The sequence below is a fragment of the Adiantum capillus-veneris genome, chromosome 23 (genome assembly GCF_014529385.1).
Source record: "Adiantum capillus-veneris isolate H3 chromosome 23, ASM1452938v2, whole genome shotgun sequence".
NCBI lineage: Eukaryota > Viridiplantae > Streptophyta > Polypodiopsida > Polypodiales > Pteridaceae > Adiantum > Adiantum capillus-veneris.
In genome coordinates, this window is record NC_140953.1 from 116,743,712 (window position 1) to 116,764,696 (window position 20,985).

Consider the following 20,985-nt stretch of genomic DNA (forward strand, 5'->3'; position numbering starts at 1 on the left):
TCATAACTTATCACTAACCTGGTGTGAGTGATAAGTTACCATTTTTAGGTGACATTATTCGGTGCTAATTACCATTTTTAGTATCACTGACTGAGGTATGCTCATAACTTATCACTAACCTGGTGTGAGTGATGAGTTAATCATCAAATAATCAAGCAAAAATTTCCAACTTTTTACCTTACATAAAAGTAAACTCTTAAACACTTTCATGCCATATGTATAAGAATGAATTAAAATTTGGAGAGTATCTATACAATGTAGAGTCTTGCTTGTGTAGGACTTTTCAATTAATTGGTGTATAGGGTGAAAAATGTTAAGATCCCCACAAGCAGAGAAGCATGTAGCACAATTGAAGTGGGTAGGACATTGGGACCAGATTGGTCTCTGGCCCATAGGAAGAACCCTTTTGTGAAAGGTTGGAGCATAAAAAGAATCCACATACAACATGCTACTTCTGCTAAGGGCCAATAAGTTATCATACGAGGGCTTCTTATGATATGTACAAAGGCAACCATAAGGGCAACAATATTAAAAATAACGACAACTGTTGGGGGGATAAAGATGGGCAATGTACTATTTACTCTAAATGATTCTTGAGATACTTTTGCAGGTTCTTTATCGTTCTTGTCCACGTCATAATCATTGCTTTGTGCAATATATTTCACATTTTGATCTTTCGGAGTGATGGTGAAAGTAGTTTCAGATAATCGGAGTACTTTTTTCTTTAGCATCTCATATGATGCTAATATACTGGAAGAGATTGCAACTATGTATTCCATTCTTTCACTGTTCCACCATTGCTTCATCCCTACTCCAACCACCTTACTCTCATATATGTTGCTCATGTACATGCACATAATTAAACTCATTGGCATCAATATTTTTGGCTCCACCACCTACAAAGACAATATATAATATAAGTGTCATTATCTTTGTTTGTAAACAACTATTGATCCTTAAATTGTGTAACCATAGAAAAATATATTGATTACTGATTAAAACCCCTTAGATATAAGATAGTGATTGATTATGCTAGCTCACAGCATACATGCTCTTGCATACAATCAAGCATGTGTTGTTTCTTTGAATGCTTTGAATGTAGATGCCTACAAGTATCTTTGACACTCATGACATGTTAATAGTATTCCAATGCCATTGATTATGTTATAGTTCCTAATTCTATAGAAATCATTTTTTTTGGCTAATCACTATTATTTCATAACTAAAATTAATGACCTAGAGCATCTTGAATCGCACATACCTTTGGAAATATAGGGTATCCTCCAAGTATTGAAAAACCAGGTAGCAAGGAATAGGTGAAGATGGGTAAACATGTAAGTGTAAATCCATAAACATAAATGTAGATGAGTCTTTGTGCATGACTCAACCCTCGTAAACATTTTGTTAAAAGTGGAGTGTTCTTCGAGAATAAGATCTCAAGCATCCCCATGCTCCACCTTTTTCTGGTTGTTAAAGCATCCTCACCGGTTGATGGAGCACATCCTAAAAATTGAGGAGGATATGGCATGTAGAACACAGATTTCCAACCTCTTCCATGTATTTTCATGCCTGTCAGCAAGTCTTCGGTAACGGAGCCATAAATTAAGCCAACCTATAAGCATACAAGAAAAAAGAAGTTTGAAATATTAGTTTGTAACTTTTTTCAGAATGTGAGTAAACAAGTGCTTTAAAGGGTCACGATGGCAGCTTTCTTAAACAATAAGAAAGCGATAAAATTATTAGGTTGAGTTTAACTAAAATTATATAAGGTGAAGCATTGTTTTATTAAGCGACCGAGTGTCCTCCTTGCAAAAAGGTAAACAAAAAATAATAACATTTTTTTTGAAATTTGTAAAATTTTTGAACTAAATTTTGACATCATTGCATCGATTTTTCTTACCATGGTTTGTTCATTAATATATATATGTGTGTGTATATATAAAATAGATACATAAATTAATAAATATAAAAAAAACTCATTAATATATACTATATATATATTTATTTATATTGTGTGTGTATATAAAATAAATAAATAAATAAATAAATAAATAAATATATATAATAAACTTACTTGAATTATGCAAGGTGAAGCTTCACTTTAGCATTCTAAAAGAATAGAATGAAAGAGAAGTGAGGGAGTGAAATGAAAGGTGAAATAAAAATATCCATTTAATACTTTAAAACCAAAAAAAAAAAACCATGCTCAATCGCTGCTAAAAACATTGAAAGTATGTCTAACTCAAGACTTCCCTAGAGCCAAAAAGAATGTATATAGACAAACAAAAATGCTAGTCAACAAAGGTACTTTACAAATCATAAAACATTGATCTATTGCCTAGGCTTTCAAACCTCATGTTTGTCCTTATGTGATGGGTCTGGCTTGTGTTACTATAGAAGCTTCCATTCTCTTTGGTGCTATCTTTTTGCCTTGGTGCACTATGGTTGAAGGTCATTCAATTTTCATTGCTTAAAAAGTGTCTTAAGGAGTCTTGCAAGTCTTATGTGAACGGAAAAACATGATAGTCTTTTAAATGCTATTTTCAAAGTTGCACTCATCTTTTTGGATTAAAAAGTGTATTTATAAGACTTTGATCCCATGATATGAAGTAATGATAATAGGTACTTTAATTTAAAAACTTCATAAAAATCTATTTTACTATCTTGTTTTATTATTTTCTATGTTTATTAAATTTATGGGCATGTATTTAAACTTATCTCCCCTTAACTTAGAAGGCCTTTGTGCATCTTCACCTTGTTTGAGTAGGTTAATTTTCTAATTCATTTCAATTCTTGAAAAAGAGGGGATTAAATACTTTTCTTAAGCTGTGACACGGCGGCATGGGGGATCGGGGTGGGTTTTGCTAGAGGAAGTCTTCAAGTGTTGTGGCGGTTGGCGAGTAGTAACCACGGTGATGGGATGTCGGCAGCATCTGCTTTCTTGCCTTGTTTCTCCCAAGCCAACAAACTTCGTTTTTGGATCTTTGGGAGGGCTTTTTTCGTGTGACATTTGGAGGAGCTCTTTTGTGGCAACGAATGGCATTATGGGAAAGGGTGTGGACCCCTTGGAGAGCATATTTGATTGCACGCCTACATCATGCATGTGATTTTGCTTCGTCCTTGTAGCTTGGATTCATTTGCACCTATTGGTATCCTCATGTTTTTGATCGGTAGTCTTAGTTGGGTCCCTTGGGGTATGTGGGTGCCTGTGGCAATGGCATCGATGTGGTGGCACCCAAGGTGGCCTTTCAGTGGTTGGGACATCGGGCCCCACTCTTACGATAGTATGCAATACATTTTTTTTGCTTAGGGCCTAATCGCCTTAAGCTGCCTTCTTGCAAACTTGCCCTGACACCTCGCTACCAGCCGGTAAGGGTTAGGTGTATTATTACTGTCAAATGATGGGCCAACTGCTCGAAATAAAGGGCACTAAAGTCAACAAATACATCAATCAGGTCGACTGAGCAGGAGTGGCAAAAATCGACAAAGATTTTCACTTCTTTCAAGGGTTAAAAGGTATATTATGGTGAATTAAAGACTCCTTAAAGGCTGACCCTCATGAAGGAAACAAGGCAACGAGCAAGATTGCTATATCCATGGGAACAAGCCCTTAGTATGATTTGTGTTTGAGGCATATGGGTGCCAATGGCATCACCGTGGTGGCACCCGAGCTGGCCTTTTGGAGAGGGGGACATTGGGCCCTGCCCTTATGGCAATATGTGGTATGTTTTTTTTTGCTTAGTATGGTCTTACAACTCTATCCCTAGATTTGTGACCCCCCTCTCTCTCTAATGTGTGGAAAATAAGCTCTCCATTTCTAGTCAGACCTTGACACACACCTTCCCCCAATCCTAACTTTACGTATATAACACCACCTTTCCAACATTTTAGGCATGCCTATATCTTGTTAAAGAGGCCAAAGATCTCCCAAAGTGTCTTTCATGAGCATCAGACATCTAGGAGCCCTCTCTCGTCATTTGCCATTCATTTTGCACTCTAAAGAAGCTGCCCTAGCATGTACTCTAATCCACCATTAACTGAATTCCCCTCTTGCTATTACCATGATATTGTTAGAAGGCTTCCTTTCCTTGGATTTTATAGACGTTGATAGCCCCTTGGGCATCATTGATCTTTGTACTAGCATACCAAGTAACACAAATTTTGGTGTCGTACACCCTTGAAACTCTCCTCTATGCAAAATTTTAGTGCACATTCCTAGAAAAACTAAATCCAATAGGGGATATCAAAATAGAAGTGAGCATTTTGATAAGGGCAGGGATTGGGAGTAATCTCACAAGGTATTGCTTGAAGCAAAAGAGGAAGGAGCCCTCTTGGAAACCAAAAGAAGAGGAGCCAAACAGTAAGTAGGAATATAGTAGATTTGACTTCATTTGTATTGCAAGCACTATTCTGTGCTGGTTTTCCTTACAAAGGTAAGCTTAAGTGAGCACTCACAAGGTGAAATGACTTTTGGTGAGCACGTAGAGCAAGGAGTCCTCAAAATTTGAATCTAATCTCATCTTGACCTCCATTTTTACTATATATAACGCTATGCACACAATTTTCTCCTTTTGTGAAGCATATGAGTAGTGTCGCACAAAAAATGGCACTTTAGAGTTGTCTATGCAATTTTGCTATGTAAAAAATGTTGGTTTTGTTGAGCTTGGCAAACCAATCTGCTTTGTAAACCAGCACACTATAGGTATCCTGGGAGTGGCACCATGCACTAAGTTGCCTAGACCAACTCTAGTACACTTCCGTACCAGGTCTCCCATATATGGTGCCACCAAATTTAAGATTTGTCCACCGAGGGGCAAGCAGTTTGCCTACCTCCCTCCTTCCACCACCCCCTTGAGGGACTAGCTTCATTATGTTAATCATTTCCTTTGTCATAATGACCAGTGCTTAGTCTTATTTTGCAATTGAGATCATAAATTTAGCACATTGGGATTTTTTTATTACTTCAAGGTTGCAGATCCCAGTACCGCCTTGCTCCTTGGGTCTAGCAACATACTTACATTTGGCCCACTTCCAGGGAAGGGTATCTTTGGTCTTAGTTTTGCACAGGAATCTTTTCACCGGTTTCAAGAACTCCTTTGAGTTGCATTTAGCTATTTTGAGGAGTGAACCAATGAAAGACATATATGCGATCATAAATATATCACCCTACTATGGAAGCAAAGGAGCACATATGCTCACCTTCACATCTTGCTCCTCACCCCATGGGAATCTTTGCTTGTGAGTGATTGTGACCCTAACAGGGCAACAAGGTGGCAGAAGACCTGTCTTTTCAAGACAATCCCTCCTAACCATTCAAATGGGTCAAAGGACTCGTTTTCTAAAAGCAAAATCAATCTTGATTTCTCTATATTGCACTTAGAGCCTGAGGTTGTGGCGTATGTTGGAGCAATTACAAAGCCTTTTCTTAGCACCTTAAGGTTAGCGAGAGATTTGTAAGGATTGGTTTGTTACTTGATAAGGACAACCCTTTGGATTTATCTCCTCGCATCCTCCTTGCATCACTTTCTTCCAGCATGGTTACTAGAGGATGAGAACTGATTGCGAAAAACAATGGGGCAAGAGGAAAAGTGTGTTTGATTGATCTTTTTACTTCAAAGAATCCCACAATATTGTTATTAAACAAAATCTCTACTACTTGCTACTAGGGTGTGCACTATCAGACGCAATCGAGGTCCAAACCTAGCGATATCATGACGTCCTCTATGAAGGACCAAGTAATTCAATCGGTCATATGATTAGTCAAGGTCAAGCTGCAAAAGGATACATTCTTGATTAGTGAAGTTTTCATACTCAATGCCGACCATAGCTACCATAATGTTTTCATATGTTTGACCTACCTTTGATAAAGCCGTGCTGGTGAGGGGTGAGGGATTTATCGAGGAGAGGAGAGAGGCTAAGGGTGACAACGTTCACAATAATTTTATAAGCTACTGCCATCATTGTGACGTGCCACCTATGTTTCACACAAGAGCAAAAGACTTGCTTAGGAATAGGTCTAATGAGATGCATGTTTACACTCATATCCATCACCCGTTCATTGAGGGATTGGTTTTCCAAGCATGTAATAGGACTTGATTCCATTATGAAGAGAAATTTCTAGAAAGCTTAATAACAAAGGGTTTTGGAATTTGGCTCAACTTTGGGATTCCAACAACAGAAGATGAAAAGAAGAAAACCAATTGGCTACCTTCACGTTCCACCCAAAGAATGATAATTATTAAAGCTGTCGAAGGGTTGGGCAATGTTTTGATGCCAATTAGTGAGCCTAAATTTGATTGGAAATCATGGCACTGGCCCAAGAGTAGAAACTTCTCTAAATCGCAAGCCAAGAAATTCTACAATAATCTTATGCTCAAAATAGATTGGTTCTTCCCCCTCAATAAATAGTGGCATAAGCAGTGGCCAAAATCTAGGTGGGAGTCAATAACTAGTAACATTTGGAACCCTCAATGGCCCCATCCGATGAAGCTGTTTCTATAGAAGGTACTATGGGGGGCTATTCCAATTAGGCTTAAGATACTGACCATAGGAATAGGCTCTGATAGATGCTGAGGGCACAAAGCGACAAGTGAAGACCCTCCTCACTTGTTCAAGGACTGCCCATTGTTAAGAGGTCTTGTGAGAACATTTATAAATGGATAGAGAAGACGTGGAAGATTTTGTACTTCAAGAATGACCTACTTCTTGGAGGAAAGATTGTGAAGAACCGAGGTCTATTAATTTGCATGCAAATTGTCCATTTTGACTACTTCAGACAAGTCTCGCGGTCTAGGAATTTGCAAGTCTTCAAAAACAACCTCCCGTTAGCTAGCTTCAAAGAGGCTATTTGGGAAAGCAGGGAAGTGACTGTAGCTAATGGAAAAAGCAAGAACTATGATGAGTGAAAACAGGCCCATCAAGGTTTTGGTCTCAACAAAATCACATCATGAAATGTAACTTCTGAAGTAACCTATGTCATTTTGAGGGTGTGTATCTCCATATTTTATCTTGTGGCCGCTCAAGGCACGTCCCGTGCTTGAGGGTTATTGTACATTCCTTTCTACGTGAATACGATACATCTTTTCACAAGCGAGTATGGGAAAAATTGAGATTTCAATATTTGAGAAGATAAACATAGATGTGATGAATGTATCATGCATATTTTTTATTCCCAACTAGGAGACCATACAAAAATAATAGTTTTTTTTTGGTGCATTCTATTTCTATTAAAAGAATTTTCGGAAGGGAAATAAAGCTAAACATCATACCTCCTTTCCCCAACTTGTTTTGTCTTCAAAGCTGGAATCCATCAATAGCTTGCACTCCCTCATTAAAGCCTTCTCATCCACAAGTGGAGTACTATGCTTTGAGCATGATAATATGTCTTCAACACTCAAAATAAAACTAGTGGAGCTGCCAAACATGTCCACAAGCTTTTGGCCTGCATAGCAACATATCATGACTGTATTATTATTATTGTCCCGAGCTTAATTAAATGCTAGTTTTCTTAATTATTATTATTGTCCTGAGCTTAACTAAACATGTTAACAAGCTTTTGACATGCATACAGTGTTCAGGAAAAATGTGTCTCAGCTTAATATCGTGCCATTTTCAATTTCAAAAATGCCGGTTGAGGGTAAGGGGAAAAGGAGAAATTCTGCCCCAAAATAGAGAAAAATAGTGTAAAAACACAAAAAATAAACTTCTTGGCAAATTCAAGATTTTTTTAAAAAAAACTATGCATCTTTTAAACAAGGTTCAAGAAAGTCAAATGAGGGCATTCAACGAAGAGGTTCAGTAACTACACAAATACTTGTACTTCTTTCTCTCTTCTCCTTTCAAGGCATGTTTTCTCATGCCAAAATCTCTCAAACCTAAAAGGGACACAAGTTACATTTTTGGCATGTTTTGTCGTGCCAAAAAACTCTCAAAGCTAAAAGGGACACAAACACACACACATGGAAGCACATGCATAAGCATGTACATTACAAGTTTCTTATACTGACTTTGTGTGTGTATGGCTTAAAGAAACCCTCTAATGCCCTTTAAAAGCAAGATATCAAGACTGTGATAAGACTAGGTTTTGAAATTTGTAGTTTAGGTTTGCTTGCATTCAATATGTAGTTACGATTTTGGGAAGCAAGGTAATTAATACGAATCAAGATAGATCCGTTGTGGAGTTGGGGATTGCAAGGAAAAGTTGAAGGGCGGCAAGTGGCGTGCACGGGAGGGACAACAGGTGGCGAACTAGGGAGCATCGAAAGCAGACATTGAGGCGAAGCCACCACATGGCAAAAAGTGGGAGAGCGAGATACGATTGCTTTTTGGACGACATAAGGAGTCCTTAATGAAGAGTTGATTTTTTGGTGCAATTGTGGATCGTTAGATAAAGCTTGCCGATTAATGCCACATGGCAAGCTAATGATGACAACCTTCTTTATTTACTATATTTTGTTGAATTTTTTAAACTCCCTCTTTAAAGATGAGCATTGGTTATTGGGTCACAAATAATTTTTCCATTAAATAGTTCATTGTTACAGCTGTTTCAAACAAATGTAATACTTTATGGTGACAACAAATGTTTGAAAATGTTAGTGTCACTTTCTCCTTTCTCTCTCACAAAAGCTCTTATTGGCTTTCTAAAAGAAACCCTTAGTGTTAGGAGTGTTAAGGTTGGGTTAAAGAGACTTTCATAGTTTTCAGTGCATCACTAAGACTTACCTTTCATTCACATTCTGACATGTCTTTACTTTTCTTGCATTCTATTGTTTTATTTTAGAATGCTAAAGCTTCACTTGGCATAATTTTAGTGAATTTTACACACACACACACACAATTTCTTTTTGCATTCTATTGCTTTAGAATGCTAAAGTGCAGCTTCACCTTGCATAATTCTAATAAATTCTACACACACACACATGTATATTAATTAGTTCTTTTTTATTTCACCTTTCATTTCACAACTTCGGATGCCTTTATATTTTTTGTATTTTATAGCTTGATTCCAATCAGTGTTAACGTTTGAGAAAGTCTCTTTTATTGAGTGGCTGTTGATCGAGTTTTCTCCTCACAAAGAAGAAAACCAAAAATATTAGCAAATTTTTTGAGATTTGCATAATTTTTGGACGACTTTCTTACATATTTCATCAGTTTTTCTTTTGTTTACCATGGTTTGCAGCTAGCTAGTCTTGATTTTCAATCGACTCATGACTAAGCTGAGGCAATCCTTTCTGGAACACTGATACTCATTTAATTCAACCTAATAATTTTATCACTTTCTTATTCCTTTTGAAAGCCGTCATGACTCTTTCACTTGTTTTTTAATTCCTCTCGATAGCCTTATATTGTAGGCCATAGTGAACTTTCACCTTGTTTTTAAAGCAAGGCCCTCGATACGGTGCAAGGAATGTTTCACAACGTGACTCAAGCCACAATGCTCTTTGTCAAGGCGAGGTAGTGGGATCGGCTGTTGGCGCCCGCATGGGGAATTTTGAGGGATTTACACATGCTTCAATTAGAGCTAAGGTGGAATCTCTAAAAATTCCACCTAATGAATAGAGAGAAGAGCAAATATGTATGCATCCATAATTCACAACTCTCATGGAAATATCGTTACTATATTTGTAAAATACTTTAATCTTCTCACAAGGTAAAGTATTTATAGAAATCTTAGTACAATTGTCCTACATTGGCATAAATGCCAATCTGCTGAGAGTTTGTCCCTCCTTACATGTTGATCAGGATCTCTGTGGCATAGGAGTCTCAAAGTGTTGCTCAAAAGAGATGGTGGAAGCTCATTCAAAGCTTGAGTGTTCACTAAAAAAATATGTAGAATAGCACGTGAGTTTAACAAAAAGGGTTACTTCAGGGCCACAGAGGGCACATAGAGGGAGATGGAGCAAGAATGCATGCCTGATGCATGATGAGTCCCACAACCTTCATGGGCTTCTGTATATAGTATAAAATCTCTCCCTCTTTCTATCTTCCCCTCCTTTTTTCATGTGTCCCCCACCCTTTGTCCATAAAAAATACCCCCCCCCCCCCCAAACCCAATACCATGGGAGAAACTCACAAGATTCTACTAAATAAAGCCCAAAACAAAAATTGAACCCACTTTACTTGGTACATTTATACAAACAATAGAAGCCAAGATAGCATCTTTTTGAAAGAAGAGACCACATTTTAAGAGTCTTACCATGACTACTCGACAATTGACAAGGATTTGTATTAGGTGATTTGCCATACAAAGCTTCTCTTTTATGAACACACCCTGTTCCGCAATACGGTGGACCTTGAGCGCCATCCATACCTTTTAACCAGACCTAATCAAAGCACTTACAAACTATTAAAATGTATACACATTGAAGTAACTGTACTTCCAAAATTTGTCCATATGGATACACACACACTTGCATGCATGCAATCACATATGCACATATACAAGGACGAAAACCTTTGTGGATAATCTTTTGAACCGTGAGGTTATCCATTGATTCTACAATCTTTCAAATCCTTTGTGAGGATTTTACACCCATTCCCAAAGTTTATATAATAAGTTTTTTTTAAAACCGTCGAAAGGAAAATAATAAATTCTTATATAAATTAACTTCAAAACCATGGAAAGGACGTCGGCCTCGTGGTAAAGGTGAGGGATTTAAACACACCCAATATGGTTCAACTCTTGAGACATGTGGGTGTGGGTGAGTCGGTGAGATCTTGTAAAACTAGTCAAGGCAAAAAAAAAAGATTTTTTTTGAAACCATTGAAGTTTCTATTCTAGTCCACGCAGGCACCTATTTGATGGTTTTGTGGTCTCTTGTGGCCTCACGTGTTGGTTGCCACTTCCCGGTATGTTTCCACTTGGAAAAACCTTTTGATGGGGCATAGATTTTCCCTCTTTGTGGTTTTGTTGGTGCATATTGGTAAGCCTGGTAGGACCCGGTCCTTGGTGGCAACGATCCTACAGTAATAATGATGGGGCAAGGCTCACTTCAAAAGCCTATTTCTGATGTCTCCGCTTGGTTCTGTTTTTGGCCGAAAGGAATGACTTGTTATTGGTTAGGTATGCCTGATGGAGGTTCACGCTCATTGCGGTTATATCTCTGTTTTGCAGATGGTTTTTCTTATATGACAAGGTGACTCTTTTGTATCGGGTAGGGGATCCTTATGAATCCCCCTCACTTGTCAGAGCTGATCAATGGTGGCAAATGATGTTTGTGTGATGTTGAAGCCCATGGCAGCATTTCTGCATGGCCCCTTATGTAATTCTTTTTGTTATCTATTAATGTAACTTAGCTCACCTATTTGAGCATTGCCAAGAAGATAAAAATAGAAAAAAAAAATGAAACCACAAAGGCATTAAATGAAACGAGTAAAGCCCCTTTTATTGAGTTTTCTGTGCAAGCAAGCAAAGAATTGAGATCTAAAAGCTTCACTGCAAGGATTGAATGTATGTTCCTCCATTTAAAAAAAGAAAAAAGAAATATTGTGTATCTTAAATAATTCTAAGGTATCTTTAACTAAGGGTGAGAAAGTTACCTCCATTGTACTAGCCATGGAGGTTCCATAGATGTCATCCTTGTCTAGACCTTCGAAGGATTGCGGGAATTGCACAAAACCTAGCTTATCATTCACTTCCATGTCCTTGCTTTCCACGAAGAAACACATTGCATGCAGTAACGCTTTTGATCCATTCACATACATGTCGCAATCTAAATTGAGTATGAAGGGTGCATTGGACACAATCCCTGAAACACGCAACTAGTCAAAAGAACAAAACAAATTAGCTATTTAGGAATAAGCATTTCATAATAGATTTGAAAGAATATTAGGTGTAACTAAGTAAATGTTGCATTTTACCATGCCATTTTTTTGTTAAGAGTATTCTTGTATATTTTTAAGGAATATTCTTGCATACATGCTAATATACCAAGGGGCTCGAAAATGGTTTAATGTAGGTAATGTACAAGGATAAGGGTTTTTAACTTTTTTTTATGCTTAATATAATTAGACAACTTTTAGCAATACATTTTGGGATTTTTTTGCAATTAATAAGCAACCGTCTTTGCAATACATGCCTGACTTTATATCATTTTTTAGACAAAGGGAACAAACGTATTTATTACTACCAAAGAAAATCAATCAGCTTTGGTTTCCGGTCCAATAGATCTCATTATGTACGTGCCCACGATTTTGTCTCATTAATGTCTATAATAACTATTGACGTTGATATGTTCAAAATGACCCCTTGTAATAATCATAAAAACTACAATTTCAAATCAAAGTGGTGATTTTAAAATATCTTCTCTTTCACAAGTTGCCAGTTCTCTGAAAAAGTGTGCCTAAGCTTAGCCTCGAGCCGATCGAAAAAAACAAATCAACTAGTTGAAGGAAGGGGGAAAAGGAAAAAGCCCGCTTGAAAAATTTAAGAAAATAGAGTTAAATTTAAGAAAATAGAGTTACATTGCAAAAAATGCCTTGCAAAATTTCCTTTTTAAATGTATCCTAAAGGGAATTTTGTATGTTTGTGAAATTGAGTTTTTACAAACACTGTGAATTACAACTTCAAGGGGTCACTTATAATATATGTACCTATCATGGAAATTCAATAGAAGGATATTTCTAATTTCAAATATTCTCACTTTTTTACTTGCAGAGGGGTAGCATTAAGGAACCTAAAAACAAATTTTCTATATTGAATAAAAAAAGGTGTTATAATCCTGAAAGATTCACATTATAAATTATTTTATAATACCTTTTGAATGCGCGTTATGTGATAGTTTTACATAGAGTGAATGCCCCGAGTTTATAATACTAGTTATTAGGTTTAGATATAGCCATGAAAAAGACAAAAAGCCTCAACCTTGACAAACTTGGTAAGTAAAATCAATAAAGTAATCATGCTAGAACTCTTAACATTTTAAAGAAGTAATTTTAATAATGCTTGTAAATACAAGCTAATAAAGCAATCAGGATAGAACTTAAACATTCTAAAGAGGTAATACTAATAATGCCTGTAAATAGAAAGTTTACAGTGTGATTTTTACAACTTGTCACCAATAAAATTGACAACCTTAAAATAGCCAAGACAAATGGCAAGATGATGATTTAGCTTAAAAATAATAAATAAGATGATTTTACAAATATTTATACAAATAATATTTATATGTCCTTAGTACTTTCTTACATTCCATTATGATGAATCTTCATTGATTCTACTCTATTCTAGTCTCAACACTCAGTAAAATTAGTGTAGGTACCTCTTTGTAGGACCTAGAATCGAGCCCTCCACCTCCGTTTTAGACAAAGCATTCTACTCTAGGCCATTCTGCCCACAGAAGGTTGTATGGAGAGGTAGCCATGCAAAATATATATAAAAAGGGTTCTTGGATCGCTCCTCCCTTGCACTGCCACCTAGCACCTACGAGCTACCTATACCACCCCTCTCCTCGCTTGGCATTGCTTGCCATTTGATCGTGTTTTCCTTTTCCCATGATCTTATCCTGCCTGGCTCCTCCCTCCTGCCATGAGTTCTTCGCTGCTTGCCACATCTCTTGAGTTCACACCCCATTACTCTTCGGTTTTCCATCTCGAAGTGGGCATATGAAAAAATACCTTAATGGAACCCCAAAAAATCATTGTACCCGACCTCCATAAGGGTCTTTTTTTTTGTTTTTGTGCAAAACTCACAATTTGTGAGTGGATTGTATTAAGCAAAGCAAAAAATTTACAAATCAGCCTCAAGCTCAAGCTGAGAGCCTTGAGGTGCTGAAGATTACAAAATAGATGTCTACCACTTGAGCAATGACCCAAACATTGCGGCATCAATTGTCCTATGCCACTCATCAAAATTCATACTTTTCTCTATGGCGAAAAGCGCTTCCCTGCTTTCCTGAACAATTTCACTGAACCTAGCTATTTCGAGGGTGTTCTCAAATAGCCGACAGTTCGTTGCCTTCCACATGTGTTTGAAGTAGAAGAATCTGACAATTTACGTTCTGATAAGTAGCGCTTGACTCTTTTGAACAATCTTGCCTAGGAAGAGGTCGTTCTGACCCTATCTTCTAGGTCTTTTGAACCCATTTACAAATCTTTCTTGCCAAGCCACTTACGAGCACTCCTTGAAAAGGTGAGCGAGGTCCCACACTAGCCATTTTGTATTGTGGACATCTATCGGGACCAATATCTCTAGCTTCCTGCACCTTCACCTTGTAGGAACACCCCCCCAAAGAAGAGAGAATTTGATCCCATGATGCGAGAAATTAATAAAGGGGTCCTTTCATTTGCGGACTTCAAAAAATTTCACCTCACTAAATTGTTTTATTAATTTTTATGCTTATTAAATCTATCTTTTCTTATAAAAAAACATCAAAATATTCTTTGTTTAAATTTCTAATGTATCTTTTTAATTTTATTAGTTTTATTACATATAAAATTTTCACAAAATGTGAGAATTACGAGTCTTTTTAATTTTATTATATCCTATGCTTATTAGACCTAACTTTTCATAGGAACATGTTTTTTTAAAATATATTGTTTTGGTAATGGACCTCTTTCTTGTTTTTAATACATATAAAATTTTCACAAAATATGAGAATTACCAATTTTTTCAATCTTATTATATCTTATCGCTATTAGACCTACCTTTTCTTGTGAAAACATCAAACTTTTTGTGTGTTTTAATTTGACAATGAGCTCCTTTATTTATTTTACTTCCTTTTTATTTTATTTTGTTTTATAAGTGCCGATGTGAACCTTTCAATTTGTTGTTTAAGTGGGACCTTTTGTAACATATAAGCCATTTGTGATTATGTGTGTATAATAGACAATAAAATTTTATATTAAGATACAAACAAATGACAAGTGATCGTAAGCGCTCAATCTCATTCATATTCACTCTCCATAACTCTCATGTCCCCTGATGATGGGTCTTATCTTTGGCAGGCCACTAAATGTATCTTTTCATAGATTTGTTTGGGTCTTTACATTCAAAGATAAAAGTATAAACCATTGATAATGGTGGGCACTAAAATAGCACACTTAAAAAACATGTTTCGATCCAACGAGTTATTTTTGGATGATGCCGACGCATGGTTCTCTCTCTCTCTCTCTCTCTCTCTCTCTCTCACTCACTCACACACACACACACACACACACACACCCCAATAGAAAGCTAGAAAGAACTAACATACGAGCATCTATAGCTCAAATAAGAAAGAAGACTGTTGCCAAAAGTATAAAAGTATAAACCATTGATAATGGTGGGCACTAAAATAGCACACTTAAAAAAAATGGTTTTCACAATGTAACCTTCACAATCCATTAAAAAACTCCATACAAAAGGATATATAAAAGGTACGATTAAACATTGATATAAGATACACAATTAATATGATTTTTCTATCAAAATAGAAATGTAAAGGAAGTGATTTTTTCCAACTCAAAATGACTCATTCAAGTGGAGCCAAAAAAATTTTACCATGGTTGTATTGTTATCTTTATATGAGAGAAGAGTTATATGTTACGGAATCCACCTAAACAATCAAAATTTCCTTTAGATTTTGTCAAAATGTCCAAAAAATTTGTGAAATGACATATTTTGCCCAAAAAACAGCATTAGTATTTTTTCATAAATAGATCATAACTTTCATTGTGGATCTTTTCTTTTCCTTAAAAGCATGAAATTAGATTGAGAACCACTAAGGCTAGTCATCTAGCAATCTAGACCTCACCCAGAGGACTTTTAGGGTGGTATAGGTGCAAAACATTGAAATATGGCTACATAGCACACATTTTTTCGCACAATGGAGGTTGAAAGACCATCCGCAAGAATAAGGCTAATAGTGGAAATAATGACCCAAATAAATGCCAAGTTTTTTCAGCTTATAAGATAACTTTGTGGATGCAGAACACTCAAAATTTGATTTTATAACTCTTAAAATAATTCAAGAAAATCAACCACTTAAGAGAAAATAAAAATGTCTCAGGACATAAAAGTGTATCTTTACCAGTGTAATGTTAATAAACCCCCATTCTAGCATTATAGCCACATACTTGAGTGATTCTTGTAGAATGTTTAACATTAAAAAAATTGTATAACATTATATGTTATTGTATTCTTGATAGAAGAAAGCTAATTTAATTTCTTGATGCCAATATAATTTTTCTACTCACATTTGTGACTATGGCTATTAAATTAAAAAAAGAAGCTAAGACATTATTCAACATTAAAAAGAAAAACCAGCATCATGAAGCTAGCAAATTGCGAGTGCAAAACAAAAAAGACTCACCAAGCTATTCATGGCGCCAGCTTTAAAGTGATGCTTCTTCTTTGGGAGCTTTTCCCTTGATAAGTATACAAGGCATGGAAATTCTTCATCCAAGTTATGTTGAGGCATTCCTGATAGAATCTGTGGTTTGGCATCATAAAGTTCAGTTAATCAGTTGCTTTGTGATGTTAAATCTTTTCTAATTATGGTACATAAACTAAGATATTAAAAAAGAATTTGTGACACCAATGAATGCTCAAATGGCATTAGTGTTTGAATCAAAAGTAAAGTTTTTTTTTTGTTTTTTCTTAGTGTAGCTTAGGATAAACTATTATTCAAAATTTCAATCTCTTGTTCAAAAGAAATAAAGCTCAATAGAGGAGCCTTCGTCAAATTTTCAACTTTGTAAATGATAATTTTGAAGATCAAATTTCATTATCTTGATTAGAAGGTCAAATTAGAGTGATAAAAATGGATTTTTTTTTCTATAGTGGCAAGTGTAAACCTTACCTCACAATGACTTGCATGGTTGGAAGTATTGTAGTTTGACGCCCATGATTTGTAGATTGTTTGATCCCCATTAGAGATAGAGGATCCTTGAAGCTCATTCGACAATCTTTCAAGAGTCTCATCTCTTGCTTTGGAATAAGCTACAGTCATAGACCTTATTTTTGCTTCAAAGGCTTCATATTGTTTCTATTAAGAATCAAACAAAAGTTTGTGTGAATTTAAAACAATCAACACAACCATAAATGGATGTGATATATTCAAAAGCAAGGTTAAATTTTTTCAAAAAGCTAGATTAAATTCAAACATAATGAGAATGTTAAAATATAAATGTTCAAAATGAGGGCTCAATATCTACCTATTCTATGTTTGTATGTGTGTGTGTGTGATTATGTTTTTTTTAATACATCTACAAATGTATCCATTTACATACTGTCACACATTACAATACATCCATATGTATATATCCATGTATCCATTTACAGATACACACGTGATGTGCATGTGTGTGTGCATGCACGTGTATGTACACTTCAACAAATTCAAGATGTTTAATTTTACAGATACACACGTGATGTGCAGGTTTGTGTGCATGCACGTGTATGTACACTTCAAGATGTTTAATTTTCTTGTGTATATTGAGATTATTATACATTCACACGGGATTGTGTTACCTTGATGGTATGCCATTCATGTAAAAAACCATACTTCATTGCCTTTTCCACATTTCCGTTACGAGAGAAGTATGCCCTTGGAGCACGTGGCTCAATGTGAGAAGAGAACTTGGTACAAAATGGATGCCAACTAGATTTGGCAAAGGCAATTGTCTCTTTCAAAGACCATAAAGTTAGCAGTGATCCCCCATCATCTGAAACATAGCATGCAAGTTTGTTCATAGGGTAGTCAATTGTGAGAACTGACAAAACAGTGTTCATTGTTATCAAAGGAGGCTCTTTAGATGGGTCTGCAGTTGTCACAAATACGTCTATGTTTGGTAACTCTTTGATCCTGCACAAAGAAAATTCCCTCGATCTTATAAAATTTATAAACATAGCAAACTAGCTTTTCAATAAAATATCACGAAAGACTGAGAATAAAGGAATCAATAGAAAATACAAGCTTGTTAATAAAATACCATGAAACACTAAGAATAAACGAATCAACAGAAACAAGCTAGCTACTTTTAAAGAATAACTACCCATCTAGGGTTTTCATAAGTTCCCTTCAATACTCAATATACAAATAGCTATTGGTAATTTGTAGCAAGAGTAAATATTTTTAGTCTAATTGGCATTTCTTATAATTCTAGACAACATCTTAAAATTTAAATTCTTGTAAATAAAGAATTAAATTAAGGGGATCTTGAAGCAAATATGTGAGTTTTTGTTGCAATGGAGTCAACCGCTATATAATGATCCAAGTTTAGGTGCACTTATTAAATTAGGCTACGTTTGAACCAAAAGAGATGAGGCAAAAATCAACAAGTGGAATTTTCTCTCTCTCTCTCTCTCTATATATATACATATATATATATATATATGTATATATATATATATATATATATATGTATATATATATATATATATATATATATATATATATATATATATATATATATATATATATATATATACACTCAATGCCCCCCTCTCAACATTTACCTCCCTTGCTTGTATAATGCACATTAGTAAGGAGCCAACTTTGGGTCCAGGGTAGGAAAACCAACCTCGGCTCAAAGTTTGGGAGGCTAATGGCCCACCACATAGGAGCTCAAAGGAAATGTCCCTTGAAGAGACTTTAAGGAATATAATTCTTTGAAAAATTTACTCCAATACTATGGCATGTGTACTCTATACTAGGATGGCCAATTGTTGTTACATCATCAATGGTTGATCGGTCATTGGTCGATGGCAGGTGCTGATGGTGGCTAGTGGCCATGTGCGATGCAAAGCCAATGCCACCCAAATTAGACATGCTCTATACATAAACCTACCACCCTTGCTCAACACTATAAAGAGAGGCCATTGCCATGTACTAAATCACTCCATGTTGTGGATATCGTACCCCTACTACTTAATGGGTTATTAGCTTGAGTGAACTCTACCTTTTCCCATCTAAGCTCTACCTTGAGAGTACACATGTGAACAATGCCATCTCTTTGTATCTTGTCGACTTTTATAAAAAAACCATTCTTTTTATCGTTTAATTTTGCAATGTTACGTTTCTCTTTTATTTACTACATGATCCTACTTTGCTGCTATTTAACTTTACACACTTAATGTTAACCATAGACTATTAGATTTTGAATTGTTTTAGTTTGAAATTTCATTCTTGTTTCTCATGGGTCATAGTCATCATGAAGCCTTGGTATGGTTTAGGCTAGAAAATTTCTCGTGAGACTTTGTTTTCTTGTGCATGAGCATTATCTCACTGACGTTGAGATGTTTGCTTAGGGGTTCAACAAAGAGATGTGGATTGCTATGTAGATTATGTTGGTGGTGTGATTCACCAAAAGAATTGTAACAATCCCAAATATTATATTATTTACCAACATAAATGAATTGAATGGATACTAGTTGGTCGCACATCAGTGCAAAAAAAAAACTTTTTTGAAACCCATGTAAAACAGCAGATGTAAATTGACAAAGTTTGAAGGTTTTTACACCAAATTACACTAATTTTTTCAAAATTTTGTAGGTTTTCTTACCTTCAAATATAAAATTTAAAGGTAAATTTTAACAATTTTAGGTGGGATTACACTAAACCTAGGTTTTTTTTCGAGCACTGACATTGCATATGTCCATGTATCCTCATCTTTATAGTCAATTTCCATCATAGTGATGATCCGTTTTAAGAATTATGTGCAGTTTCATTCTATATATGAAGTATATCAATAGTGTTCCATTGGCAGGATACCTATGGTAACTTATATCATGTCCACTATGAGCTACAAGGTATATAGGTGTTATAGTTATGATACTCTTTTGAAGGATTTTTAGCCTTTTATTTAATTAGGATTGTGATTTCCTAAAAAATACAATTTATTTGTATACAAATACCTGAGATAAATACAATTTGAAAAATCTATGTGCACACTTTCACTCAATTTTCATAGCAATGTTTGTTTTATAAGAAAGTATGCGCTATAAATTTTCTTAAATGCACTTAACTTGCAAAATTGAAAAATATTTAATTAATGAGTGTTGACCTATAGATACATATAAACCTTAAGTTTTGCCCCATAACCTCATCATGTTAATAGGGAGGCTTTGAAAAACCTTTTTTTTCCAATATTTTCAAGATTTGAGTTTTTTTTAATTATAAAAAAAAGTGAACCTATGAATTAAGTTATAAAGTTTGAGTACTTGTTATAATAAATTTTTTTTAACCCATAAAACTTGAAATCTAAGCAAAATCTTATTTTGAGAAGAAATTATATTCAACTTGTATAGAACTGCACTAAATTTTAGTAATTTTTTTATCTTAAAACTTATCACCATAATCTAATATGGTATTAATTTTGGCAAAAGAGAAAAGTTTAGCTATGTGTTTTACCTCATAAGTGACTTAAAACATGGACGTGACCTATAAATCTTGTTTTTAACTTCACCAAATAATTATGACAAGTCGTTAGTTAAAACAACAAGACCCTTTAGTCATGTCTCCGGACACTTGAATGTTCGATTACAAAACTAGTGTAAAAGCTTAAATTATCCCCTTATGTATAGTTTTTTGTAGATTTAGCATGCTCTTTCTTATTTTATATTTTTCTTTTTATGATTAGAATTTTGTTTGACAAAATGAAGCCAAAAATCTTTTGTTTTGTTGATCTCGCTATTGCTAAGCCTCTCTCTCTCTCTCTCTCTCTCTCTCTCTCTCTCTCTCTGTGTGTGTGTGTGTGTGTGTGAAAGAAGTGCCTACATTTGTCTCTGTATGTTGTAGGACGTAACGAAAACCTACAAGGCTTAATGGAAATGATTGATACAACCTTCAAAATGGTCAGTTACATCTAAAACTGTCCCTATGGAGAGTAGTGCTCGAGTGTAACCCCATCTTTTTCCCTTTTCTAGGTAAGACATACTGGTGCAACTTTTAAAAAAGACATTAGTTTACTACAAAGATTCGTGTTGTTTATTGCACTTGGGCATAAATTTATAGGGGAAAAAATGACTGTAGCACGCAGCGAGCAAAGGATTGCACTACGAGATGC

At 35.4% G+C, this 20,985-nt stretch overlaps 1 protein-coding gene across 1 annotated transcript in view; it reads right to left on the reverse strand.

Annotated features, from left to right (window-relative positions):
• Nucleotides 1-204: 204 nt before the first annotated feature.
• LOC147428421 (cellulose synthase-like protein H1) overlaps nucleotides 205-20,985 on the reverse strand; it is a 21,880-nt gene continuing 1,099 nt past the window's right edge. Inside the window, exons 2-9 of the mRNA XM_086497049.1 lie at nucleotides 17,450-17,783; nucleotides 16,779-16,964; nucleotides 16,290-16,409; nucleotides 11,539-11,760; nucleotides 10,196-10,322; nucleotides 7,269-7,441; nucleotides 1,262-1,612; nucleotides 205-896 (exon numbers count right to left, since the gene is read on the reverse strand). Of these exons, the coding sequence (XP_086353175.1) occupies nucleotides 288-896; nucleotides 1,262-1,612; nucleotides 7,269-7,441; nucleotides 10,196-10,322; nucleotides 11,539-11,760; nucleotides 16,290-16,409; nucleotides 16,779-16,964; nucleotides 17,450-17,783 (2,122 nt within the window). The 3' untranslated portion in view covers nucleotides 205-287. The remainder of the gene's footprint in view (nucleotides 897-1,261; nucleotides 1,613-7,268; nucleotides 7,442-10,195; nucleotides 10,323-11,538; nucleotides 11,761-16,289; nucleotides 16,410-16,778; nucleotides 16,965-17,449; nucleotides 17,784-20,985) is intronic.